General features: G+C 51.6%; 1 protein-coding gene across 5 annotated transcripts in view; it reads right to left on the bottom strand.

The window, feature by feature from the left end:
* Positions 1–12,204, bottom strand: part of Lamb3 (laminin subunit beta 3) — a 43,268-nt gene that overhangs the window by 905 nt on the left and 30,159 nt on the right. For all 5 annotated transcript variants that reach the window (XM_048809455.1, XM_048809454.1, XM_048809456.1 and 2 more), the window contains exons 15-24: positions 11,910–12,024; positions 10,812–11,190; positions 9,125–9,285; positions 8,797–9,017; positions 8,324–8,521; positions 7,686–7,830; positions 3,854–4,061; positions 3,317–3,458; positions 2,748–2,924; positions 1,914–2,067 (exon numbers count right to left, since the gene is read on the bottom strand). In XM_048809455.1, coding sequence (XP_048665412.1) covers positions 1,914–2,067; positions 2,748–2,924; positions 3,317–3,458; positions 3,854–4,061; positions 7,686–7,830; positions 8,324–8,521; positions 8,797–9,017; positions 9,125–9,285; positions 10,812–11,190; positions 11,910–12,024 — 1,900 coding nt within the window. The remainder of the gene's footprint in view (positions 1–1,913; positions 2,068–2,747; positions 2,925–3,316; positions 3,459–3,853; positions 4,062–7,685; positions 7,831–8,323; positions 8,522–8,796; positions 9,018–9,124; positions 9,286–10,811; positions 11,191–11,909; positions 12,025–12,204) is intronic.

Below are 12,204 nucleotides of genomic sequence, written 5' to 3'. Positions count from 1 at the left end.
AATCTAGTTCTTCCTACCCCACCCCCATCCTGGTCCCTTCTGATGATATGTGAAGGCTTGAAGAACACTGAAAAATGACCCAGACTGGCCTGTGTCCCCTAGGCAGGAGTCCCCTGTACCACATTCCCCTAGCCTATATTTCACCAAAAATAGGGAGGGAGCACAACTACCTTACAAGGCTCCAACTTTAGGCAGCTCTGATTATTTGCTAAGTCCTCTTCTCAGGCAACTAAAATCTAACCACTTCTTGCTTCCACCCAATTGTCCCAAGACTGTCTCCTGGGTATTTAGGAATATATCTGCTCTGCTCCCACATGGAAGTCCCACACATTTCTGAGGCTTCGTTTTCTCCAGGTTAAAGGTCTCCATTCCTCATCTGGTACAATTGCTGGGTCCCTCCCTCTGTCCCCAGTGACCCCAGTCACTCTCTTCCTGATGTGTGCAGGTTTGTCAATATCCCTTATGAAGGAGAACATAAGACAGTGTCAGCCGGTGAACATCCACATGGGCCTACAGGTTGATCAAATCTTGAAATACATCCATAGTGGTGGTTATATTACTGCTGTTCCATTTCAAGGCCCCATTTCCAGAGGCCTCCTTCATGCATAATCCTCACCATTATCTTCCAATTAAAGTAAATTCTTTCAAGTAGGTAAATGTCCATTCCAATGCTATGACCTGAAACTATTCTAGTTGGTGGGTATGTGCTGCACCAGTTGCTAAATAATTTGAATATCACCCCTAAGCATTTACTGATCCCCCTTACTTTGGCTGCTTTGTGTTTATTAGCTCTCAGTAATAGCAAGACATTGCTGCTTCAAAACAAGCCTGCAGTTACACAGAACTCTTGGGTCTTTCTCAGGTGAGTAACAATTTGTGACATGAGCCACTGAGAAGCCAGTCTCTCCCGAGCTGTACTTGTGGTCTAGGCCCACAAAGGCCAGAGGGAAGGTTTATCCTTTGTTAATTTCATCCTGTTGGTTTCATCCCATCTTTTTCATCATTTGCAATTGCCTGGTGTATTAACTCTCTGTCATACACAGATTTGACAAACAAATTCTTTATCTTCATACAGAGCATTGATGGGCAAGGCCAGGAAAAGCACTGACCCAGGCTCTGGTTCCTTCCTCGAGTTCAGCTCCTTGCCCTTTATGGGTGGGTGGCCACAGCCTCCCATTTCTTCATTATGAACCCACCAATCCAACCTTCTCTATGGTGTCCACTTAGCTACCCACTGAGGATTTTGCCAAAATTCAGAGAAACTATGCAGCATTTACTGAACACACCAGCCCAGTGATGCCACCCACCATCACAACTTAGAGAATGAGTGGCTTCTAGATTCCTAATTCCTCTTTATGAGGAAAGCTCAGAACCATTTTAAAAGCTATTATCATGATGTCTCTGCCATATTCAGAACCTTTGGATTGTTCCCTGCCACATGCAGGGCCAAGTCTACCCTCTTCATCTGGGTTGGAGGCCAGCCACATGGAGCTGTTCTATGTTTCTCCCACAGGTCCTGGTCAACCTCCTCTCCTGTTGGCCGATTCCTGTCCCATCCTCAAGACATGCCTTGTTCCTTCTCACCCCCTTCTCACCTTCACTGAACATTTCTCTCAGAAGTAATTGGTCTCCTTGAACTCATTAGTCATGTCCCTTTCACAGGCCACCTCAGGCTATTACATACAGTTTGGGGTACTGTTCACATGATAGGGAAAATGACCTCATCTGGAGTGCAAGCTTCTTCGGGGCAGGCCAAGTCAATGTGAGCACTTCTGATTCCCCACAGCCCTGTCACACATGCTAACCCTGATTGACCTCACTCCCTTAGCACTGCTGCTCCAACCAGAGTAGACCTCAGCAGCCCTGGGTGGGGGATCAGCCTTCAGGGATTCCCAGCAGTCCATGCCCCTCACCTTGCATCCTGTCCATCATCTCCATGGTCTCCTCAAACAGTTCCTCTGCCTCTGTCTTGACAGTCAGGATCCGACTGCCCTGCTCTCCCAGCATGGGACTCCGACTCAAACGGTCCTTCAACCCAGCATACTTTTGCTTTATTCTCTCAAAGTCCTAAAAAAAGTAGAACCACCTCAGTATCACCATCATCAGTCCAAAAGTGCTGTAGCTAAAGCACTTGACATCACCTGAATCAACACACAATGATGAGGTGCCTCCTACTATCCCCCATGCACATCTTTCACCTATAAAACCACTGTGCCCCAGATTATGTCTTAAAATTTTGCATTCCCCTCCCTCCATCTCTCGCTCCTGTCACCCCCCACCCATCTCACTTTAAGCATAATGCCAAACACATAATCATAGGTTCATATTAAGGTGTCATTTAAAAGCATATTTGGCAACTTGGTCACATCCCAGGATTGCGCATGCCAACATTCCCAACCTTGGGAGAAGCAGGTGGCATACTTCAGACACTGGGAGAAGCTCTTCAATCTTCTCTGGTCTAATTCTGATAGGGATGGAGCCCAGATCATTGGTCTAAGCTGAGTGCCCAGTCCAGGGATTAAGGAGACAAGCTCCAGATAACACAGTAAGAAACCTGCTTTATAGATGAGCTTTGGGCAGGGGCGAGTGACCGCCTCATCTGTAGACAGCTCCAGATGTCTCAACTGGACTGGATCATCTTCAGCATCCCCAAACCAGTTACACAAAGGCAGTGGAGGCTAAATTTGAGTTAATCCTGAAGCCCTTCACTGGCTATGTTTTGTTGGGCTAACTTGCCCTCTCTGTACCTCCTGGGCACTCAGTGCCCGCTGGCTGGCACCCTCTGCAAGCTGCTGGGCCTGGGCTGCCTGTGCCCTCTGCCGCCGGGCCTGGCGGTGGAGCTCCTCCATCCGTGCTCGGAAGTCACCCAGCTGCTCCCTCATGCCCATCACCAGCCTTTCTGCTGGTCCCAGGACCTGCTGAACCTTTGTGGAAAAAGAGAGAAAATCTGAAAGTTTGTAGTGACTCTTACAGGCAGCCAGAAGCCTGCTTCTACCATCCTTTCTCCCACTTTACAGACAGGGAAAAGTCTGTTCAACCAGGACATCCCAGTGGTTCTCCCTAAGCCCCTGCCTGTCCATGATATCCAGGCCTCCTCCTTCTCCAGCTCAGCCAACCCCACCCCTGCCTTAGGGTCTACCCCTGCTTTTTTTTTGCATCCTGGCCAAGAGCTCAAAACCAGACTTGAGGCTTGTAAACCAGCCTTCTCAAGACCTCCAGCTTGGTCAACAAGGTCACTTACTAGCATCTTCTATACCTTATGCCTAAATCTGTCTATTCATTCTAAAATGGGGGAGAAGAATCTATAAGGCCTCACCTCAGCAACCCTGTCCTGGATAAGTTTAAGGGAGCGGCTGGTGCCTTGCATGGTGTCCTGGGCCTCCTGCAATGCCACCGTGCCCTGCCGCAGGTTCCCAACCACATCCTCTACCTGGCCTTCCACTGCATGAGCTCGGCTCCTAAGGAACAGGAAGGAAGAGCAGAGAGAGAAGGAGTGAACAGTGAATGATAAATGTGTAGTTTAACTCATGCACCAGCCTGAGAGAACACCCTTTCCAGCTGAGACAAAGAGCAGGGACAATACTAGCTCCGTAGCTCTTCCCTCCTGGGACCCCACCAAGAAGGGATAGTGATGTGTGTTATACCTAAGACATCTTCTCTGCCATTTCTTTTATGGAAGACAGGATCCAGTAAGTGAAGTGAAACCTGGACTTTTCATGTCATTTGACCACAGTAGGCAGCACGCCCCACCCCCGTGTCCTAGCCCTTTGTTCCTCTCTTTCAGAAACAGGGTTGAGGGACAAAACATTAGCCCAATCCTGGGTAGGGAGAAACTCAGGGCCCAAGGCCCTACCTGGCCTGCTCAGCCTCAGTCTGGAGCCTGCGGGCCCGCGTAATGTCCTGCTTGGTCTGAGACAGCACCAGGTCCACGTTGGGGAGCCTGGCTGCGATGGCCTGGATCTCGTTCATCTTCCGCAGGACTGTAGCCGAGTCCGTGGGCAGCCACAGAGCCAGCACAGCCTCGCTGACCTCCTGGATGGTGGCTGCATCCATATCAGGGTCTGGAAGACAGCCATCCATCAGACTGGGGAGGCCACTCAAGGATAGCAGCCTCTTAAACAGCACCACAGACAATGCCTCTGTGGCCCTTCTGATGTGGCCCCCCAGAGAAATACTGCCCACTCTCAAGCAAACTCAGGCGCCCATTCTCTAGGAATTTCCAGAGATGCTGTAGGATGATTGTCCTGTGTTCTGTGCTGTGGGGAGGAGGCGTGTCAGCACAGCTGTGGCAACTAAGTGTCTGGTGCCACAGGAAGCTGCGGGCTGGGAGGAGGAGGAGCTGGTGCGCCCGACAGCTGGTACTGAGCAATGTCTGCTGCAATCAGCCCCAAACTGAGGGGAGCAGTCAGGGACTGGAGCTGCTTCCTTGGCCATGAGACTGCTTCCCAGCCCCCCTCCCAAAGAAGTGCTCAAAGGCAAATAAGGATTAGCACTCTTTGCTGGAATGTCACCTTCTCAGAAGCCAGTCGTGGACCTCCATCCACACTAGAGCCAGACTTCTCATCCTCTTTTTCTGCCTTATCTTCCTCTCCAGTGCTTACCACCCATGTGCAAATGCTGAACTCATTACCTGGTTTTTGTCTCTCCACCCAAGAAAAGGTAAGCTCCATGAGAACAGGGACTGGCTTTTGCCCACAGCTCTTTCCCCAGACCCTGGCACAGTGCCTGCACTTGGAGGTCCTTGATGTTTGGGGGGTAGATGAATGACTTCCAGATCTAGGCTTCCCATTATCCATTCAAGCAACCTCACAACCTCACAACAAGTCACGTGACTTCTCTGTGCTCAGTTTCCTAATCTCGGAAATAGGACTATGGGTCCACATTCTGAAGCTGTGATGTGACAATTAGCAAGAGTTTTTAACCAACTCTGAGTCAGAGAGTGAGGTCAGAAGTACAGAGATGACATCTTCCTATTAGCTTTTAAGATTTTACCTGAATGGAAGTGTCCAGGAGGCCCCACCCACCAGAAGGTTTGGCCTGGGCCTGAACTCTTCTGTGGCCCTGGGCCCAGCCTTGCTCCATGCCTGCCAGGTTTCCTCACCACTGGCTACACGAGTCTCTTCCCCAGACCCCTCTCACGCCAGGTGGAAGGACATTCCTGGAAGGTGGAAGCTAGTCCTATTCACTGCCATGTCCCTAGGGCCAGCCTGCAGCAGCTTGACATAGGAGCCCAAGGCATAACTGTAGTTGGGTTTAACTGGATTTATTCCATTGCAAGCTGCACAAGGACCCTGCCCATATTGATATCAACCTCTCCTCTAACCCAGAGTCCTCTCCAAATAAGGCTTAATCCTCATCCTCCCAGCAAAGCCTCCCTCGCTGAACATAGCCCCTCCCAGTTCTGGTGCCTCACGTATTCTGCAAAACTTCACCCAGGCTGCAGCTGCACCACACTCAGTTCCTGGCCTTCTGAGGCTTGGAGTGGGCCCTAGTCGATATTTCCTGTTCTGCGCAACAGCACATAAGGAGTTGAGACTGCAGATCAAATTAGCCTTAGTCCCTGCCTTTATGGAGCTTGGGATCTAGTGGGAGAGACATGTTGATAATTAAGGAAGCAAAACCAATGAGGGTAGAGGTGCCAGGATGGCCACCGAAGGTGTGCCTCACCCAGGCTAGAGGTCCAGGGAGGCTTTTTGGAGACTGGAGTTCCTTCCTGAGAGAACTCTTAGAGGATGAGCAGGAATTATCCAGATAAGGGGAGACAAGGGAAGGTAAACAATCCAGAGAGAGGGAAAACATTAACAAAAGCGAAAGTGAGTGTGTATGTCCATCCCATAATGCAACAATGTAGATGTGCACAACTGAGCGAGAACAATGGGCTTGAATCCTACCCACACCACCTCCAAGTTGGATGTTCCTAGACAGGTTGCATAACCTCTCTGTGCCTAGATTCATTATATGCAAAATAAAGTAATAATAGTACTTAGCTCATGTAGCTAGAATTAAATAATATAATCGATGCAAAGCCCTTAGAACGGTACCCGGTACTTAGGAATGAACTCTACCTATTAATTTTTTCAATTCCATTTGAAGAACTAGTGAAGAAAAATGATGTCATCTCCCTCCTCCATAGACCTGCCACTCTCCCTCCCATGCTGGTACTCTGTATACCAACAGCAGCTAGCACCCGCCTCCTGCAAGAGTTCTCTGAAGCTAGAACCCACTGCTTTGAAAAGTGTGAGAATTTTCCTTCTCTCTGCCTCTGGACCCATCGTAGGACTTGACCTGAGACACAGCATAACTGAGAGGACAAAAAGGGACTGGTTGTTCCCTGCCTGCTTATGCCAGCCTGGGAATTCCAGCTCCATCCACCTCTTGGGCTTGGGTCCTGGCCATGGTTAATTCAAGATGAGTGGCCTCTTAGCCTACATAAGGGCAAGTTTCCCTTATTTGTGAGTCTGAGCCCCAAACCTTGGCCTGCCCCTTCATGCTTCTTTGCTGGGTACCATCTCCCTGCGTCCCTAGTAACATTTCCCCCCAGTGGGCCTTATGGCCTCAAGCAAGTCATAGGATTTCTGAGGATCCTTCCTGCCTCTCTCTGACCTGCCATCTGCACTCAGGAGAGAGCTGTGGCCTATTTGGGGCAAAAACACTGCAATAGTAGCAAGAAGAGCCACTGTCATTACACCAAACTCTCAGCTCATATTAACTGGGCTCCCAGCCAGCAAATTTCCTGGCAGGGACCAGAAATCTAATAATATCAACTCACATTCCGGAGGCACCTTTAATTTTTCAAAGCACATTTTACATCAGTTATTTGATCCTCAGAATAAACTTGTGAAATACTACCATTCCCATTTGCAAGCGAAAGATGGGGCAAAGAGAAAAAGCAACATTTCCAAAGTCACACAAGTCTCCTGAGTCCTGTCCAAGGATCTTTCCATTGCACAGCCCTGTCCCACTCTCCAGGACAGCAGGGAAGAGACCACGTTCATCAGTTTGGGTGCATTCTGTGTCTAGCCTTATGGTAGTTGTGGTGATACAGCCATAGACCAGATAGCCAACCATCCCTGCCCTTTTGTAGTCTGCAGTCTTCTAGTGGGGAGACACATGACATATTTACAGACAAATGAACTTCATAAACAGAGCCTAAATAGCAGGGTGAAGGTATGGGGAATGGGGAGCAGGGGGCTGACCACAGGCAGGGTGGTCAGGGAAGGCTCCTCTGCAGAGATGATGCTGAAACTGAGACCTGGAGGATGAGAAGCAGCCACCTTGGAAAGAGCATCCCAGGAAGGCAAAGAGAAAAGGGTATCCAGTGAGTGAAGGAAGGAGGAGCACAAGGTCACATCCAGGAGATGGACAAGAGCCAGACCTTGTGAGTCAAGAGAGGAGCTGGGAGTTTATCAAGGAACAAGGTGAAGCCTTTGAAGGATTTAAAGCAAGAGTGGGAAGCCATCTGAAATATTTTTCAAAGGTGTCTCAGACCATGCTATTGGGAATGGATCACACACAGGGAGCAGGCAGAGAAGTCACTGGAGAGGCCAGATGAGTGACAGGGACTTGGGCCAGGGTGCTGGAGGCCATGGAGGCAGGGAGGGAGACCGGGGATTGTTGAATAAGATTGGGAATGAGGGAGAGGCAGGAGCTGGACACCAGCTGAGGGGAGACTGAAGCCAGCTCACCCGTGAGGAAGTCCCGGACCTGCTGGATGAGGAACCGCGTGCGTCCAATGTCTTCCTCCATCTGGGAGTGACTGGTGCTCACCTGGGTCTTCAGGCGCTGAGCATCTGATTGGACCTGCGAGGCAGCTTCCTCAGCTGCCCTAATCTGTTGACACACCATGTGTTAGAAGGGGCCAGGACTCCATGGAGCCTCTCAGCAGTCCCCAAGGATTCCATGAATCATCCTCGACCTCGGGACCTACTTACAAAGCATCTGTAACCAATCAAGTTTGTCCCCAGAAGACACAATTTGGTTTAAAAAATAAATAAATAAAACTCAAAAACATTGATTCCAACCCTATGTCATGTTTGCTGTGGAACCTTAACACAATCACCTAATACTTCTGGGCTTTAGTCTCTGACTTTAAAATGGGAATTCTGGCCCTAAAGCAGCTTAGTGAGACCATGTCTCTAAACAAAATATAAAAAAGGGCTGGGGATGTGACTTAGTGTTTAAGTGCCCCTGGGTTCAATCCCCAGTACCAAAAAAAAAAAAAAAAAGGAAAAGGAAAAGGAGAAAGAAAGTTCTGGATTGCCTGCAGAGCTCCTTCCTCTCTGCCCCCTCCTACCTGTGCCCACCTCCCTCCTGCTGCACCTACCATCTGCCTGGTCTGCTGGAGCTGGGAGTTGAAACCGCGGAGCTGCTCAGCCACCTGCCCCGCCATCCGGAAGGCCCCTCCAGCCCTGGGGCGGGCACCCCTGCAGTGGGAGCCACAGAGAGTGCCATTATCCCGGGGACACAGTTCACCAGGACACGCTCCTGGGGTGCAAGCCGTCTGCCTGGAGCCGCCACAGAGCTGTGGAGAGATGGGGGTGTCAAAGAGGCTTCTCAACGACCACCCCCACCCCACACCAGGAAACAGTCAGACATCCCCATGACAACCGGCATCAGAAACGTGTTTCCTTGGCAACATCTGAATACACAGTGAGGGGCACGAGGGTCAGGATGGGTGAGCAGGTTCTCACTGGGGCAGGTTTGCCCTAATGGGAAATGTGGGGATGTGGCAGTAGTCCCTGTGTGATAAGCTAGGGTGGAGGTTCCAAGAAGAGGGACTCCCATTCCCTAAGTCACCTTATTGATGGTAGGTGTCAGATCAGGCAAGGAGGCCATCTCCAGCTGCAGGGATGCCAGATCGGGGCTACCATCACCTTCACCTCTTCCCACCAGCCTGTCCAGCCCCTCTGCTCGTCTGCGGTCCTCCCTAAGCCGGTGCAGCAAGCTGGAGCTGTCCGAGATCTGCCGAGCGGCCTGCGATGACCGCTCATAGGCTGCGGTCAGCATCCGGAAGGCTCCTGTGGAACGAGGGGAGGGGAGAGAGCTGTCCATGGCACAGGAGGCCTGGAGAGATGGGAAGGAGCAGATGGGGAGAGGCGGGTTGTCTGGGTCCCTCTCTTCTCACCTGAAAGATCAACATTGCTTATTTTTTCAAACTGTTCCCTCTTGTTCTGATACATAACAAGGAGGTGATTGAAGCTTCTGTCCAGACTGTCCAAGTCTCCTGGGAGGGACAACATCTCCTCCAGCAGGGGAAGATCCAACTGCAGGTCCTGGAGAGTCCGCCTAGAATGGGAGAAGAGTATGGGCTAACATGTAGGAGGGGGTTTGGCTTGCCAGAATCAACCTCCTCTTGGTAAAGCTGCCACTGAGTCAGAAGAAACAGGCTGCACAGGGCAGTTGTCCTCAGCAAAGCAACAGAAGGGAGAATCCACCAGCTGAAGACAATTCTTCTGGGCAGAGGTTGGGGATCAGCCGAGGCAGGGACACAGTCTTGCTCCATCCCTCTGCAGGTGGACTGTTAAATGCTCTCCTTCCTTGACTTCTCTGGCCTTAGTATTCTCCATTCTCCTCCCCCTCCCATAGTTCTCTGCCTGTGCTACCCTGTCCCTCTCCTCCTGGCCTCTTACTGTCTGACTTGAGCTATGGCTCCCAAACTGCTCCTCTGGGGCACACACCACCCCACTGAGCTGCAAACCCATCGCCTTCTGGCTGGACATGCCCACATGAAGGGGGCTCATGATGCACCCAGCCATGGGGCTCTCAGGGTCCTCTCTCCCCATGCCCTCTGTCTGACCACCCATCTCAACTCCCTCCCACAAGTGTCACATCCTCCACCTCAGACTTTGCTCGGCCATAGAACACCATTCCACCCTCCACACCTGCATTGCCAGCCTTCTGAACCCCTATGGACATACTACACAGTTTAGAAACTGAGGTCAGATGGCACCTCCCCTGTAAAGCCTGCCACAGCCACCCGTTAGGGGAGCTTTAGCTTCTTATCACATGTCCACATGACTATTCTTCACTGTTGGCACGTCAACCAGCTGCACAAGAGCCTCTGGGGGGTGAAGACCATGTCCTGTGAACTGTGAAGTCCCTCACACCTTGTGTAATGCCTGGATCACACCAGGGGTTTTTAAATCTGTGGAGTGAATGAACAAATGACTGCCAACATTTGCTCTAGCTCCTCTGCTCAGGCCCCTGAAGAAGCTCAGCACCTCCATGAGTAAAAGAGGCTCAGCCTTCAGTCCTCTTGGGCTACCTTTTCCCTGCTGCCTGGACATCTCTGTGTACCACCAGTCCACTGGTGCTCAGGAAATATAAACTAATTATAGAATCTTACAGAACCAAATCTCACTGAGAAGTCACCTCTGCTGGTGGGAGGGGGGTGTGGGTGGGATGGCTTCCATTCCAAAAGCAAGTTGGGATCTCTATTTAGCACCCCTGCCTCTAGGATGCCCTCCACCAGGGTGACTAATCCAGAGCTGACTCTCTCCTACAGGCAGCGCCAAGCACTTGAAAGAGTCCTGGGCTTGGGCTCCTTGCCTGTGCTCTGAGTCCAGCCCTGCCCCTCAGTGGCCACGTGGCTATGACATCATTTATCAATGCCTGTCTCCTCACCTGTAAAACAGAAGTAATAACAGCCACCACGCTATCCTCACAGGACTGTCACAGTAGTTGAGAGTGGGTGCACGTGAAAATGTTGTGTAAACTATAAAGGGCTGTAAAAAGGTAAGGAAAGACCAGCGTGTCCCTTATGTGAACCTATGTGGCTTAATTCTCCAAGTGCTGTGCAGGGACAGTGATACCTGATAGAGAAGACGGCATTGGCCACCTGGGCCACATCCTGCTCTGTGACCAAGGCACTGCCCAAAATTGCCTGGATCTGCTCAATCTTGGCCTTGGCATCCCGCACCCGGGAAGCCAGGCCACGGTCATCCAGGCCTGGCCCCGGCCGCAAGCCAGCAGTGGCATTGCGGAGACTGTGGAGGCGCCGAGCCTGCTCCTTGAGGTCTGAGTCGTAGGTCTGGAAGCATGGGTGGCAGGCCACGCACACGGGGTAGCGGTCACAGTAACCTCGCTGGCACTGGTCACAGCGACGCCCGGTCAAGCCAGGGCGGCAGAGACAGCGGCCCGAGGCCTTGTCACAGCCCAGATTCTCTGTTCCTCGGAAGTCACAGTCACAGGCTAGGGCCAGGAGAAAAGGCAGTCAGAGACTGGGGTCAGGGAGAGAAAGGCGATGGGGGGAGAGAGACCTACAGAGGAGGTCTGACCTGACGGACCGCCTGTGTGACTTAGAATAACAGTCCACAGTGGCTAGAAAAAAGGCAAAACTTACTCAAAAGCCCCCAGATGCCACGTACTGTTCCTTAGAACAGAAACACAGGCTGGGTGTGCCCCCCTTGTACTTCCCACTTTTATAGATGAGGCAGCTCAGGCACAGGAGCTAACAAGCCTCCTCCCTCCGATGAGGAAACTGAGTGCAGAGGAGAGTGGCTCACTCAGTCACCAGGGAGGCAGAACTAAGGCCAGCACCGGGTCTGGACACTCCTGTCCTGTGCTCTTGTCACTACATCAAGCCGACTCTGGGAATGACACCCTTCCCCCCTCAGGGCTTGCTTTCTCCAATGATGCAGAGAGAAGAAGCAACCTCCCCTCCCTGCTCCTGCTTCTCCAAATGCCTGTTCTAAGGGAAGTGGGAGCAAGACAACCCTCCTGAGGTGTGGACGTGGGGGCCGCCTCTGGTTAGCCTCACTCAAGGGCAAGGAGGACAAGCAGTGGCAGGAGTGTGGCACTCACCGGGCTGCCCAGGTTCACACCACACCTAACAATGCAGGATGTCCAACCACCTCACAGACCTGGGTGACCCCACCACAAGCTTGTCTCACCATGCAGTTAGCTCCCACCTCGGCATCCTGTGGCCACATCTCCATAGGTCCGGTCTGGACACTGGCGGATGAGTGCGGCAGCACTGCACTTGAGGCCACTAAACCCTTCCCGACAGGGGCACTGCCCTGTGAACTGAGAGGGGAAAGAACCTTTCAGGGGCCTTATCTTACAGGATCTGCCTGGCCCTGGTATCAGGGATCATGTCCCAGCCCCCTGCTCCACAGATAGAAACAAGGGCCAGAGAGGATGCACTCACCCCACACCCCACTGCAAAAAAAAAAAAAAATAGGATTCCCCCCCCCCGCCCGACGA

This window comes from Marmota marmota, unplaced genomic scaffold, assembly GCF_001458135.2.
Source record: "Marmota marmota marmota unplaced genomic scaffold, marMar, whole genome shotgun sequence".
In the NCBI taxonomy this organism is placed as follows: Eukaryota; Metazoa; Chordata; class Mammalia; order Rodentia; family Sciuridae; genus Marmota; species Marmota marmota.
The sequence above is the reverse complement of the archived record's forward strand: the minus strand, read 5'-3'. Positions and strand labels throughout refer to the sequence as shown.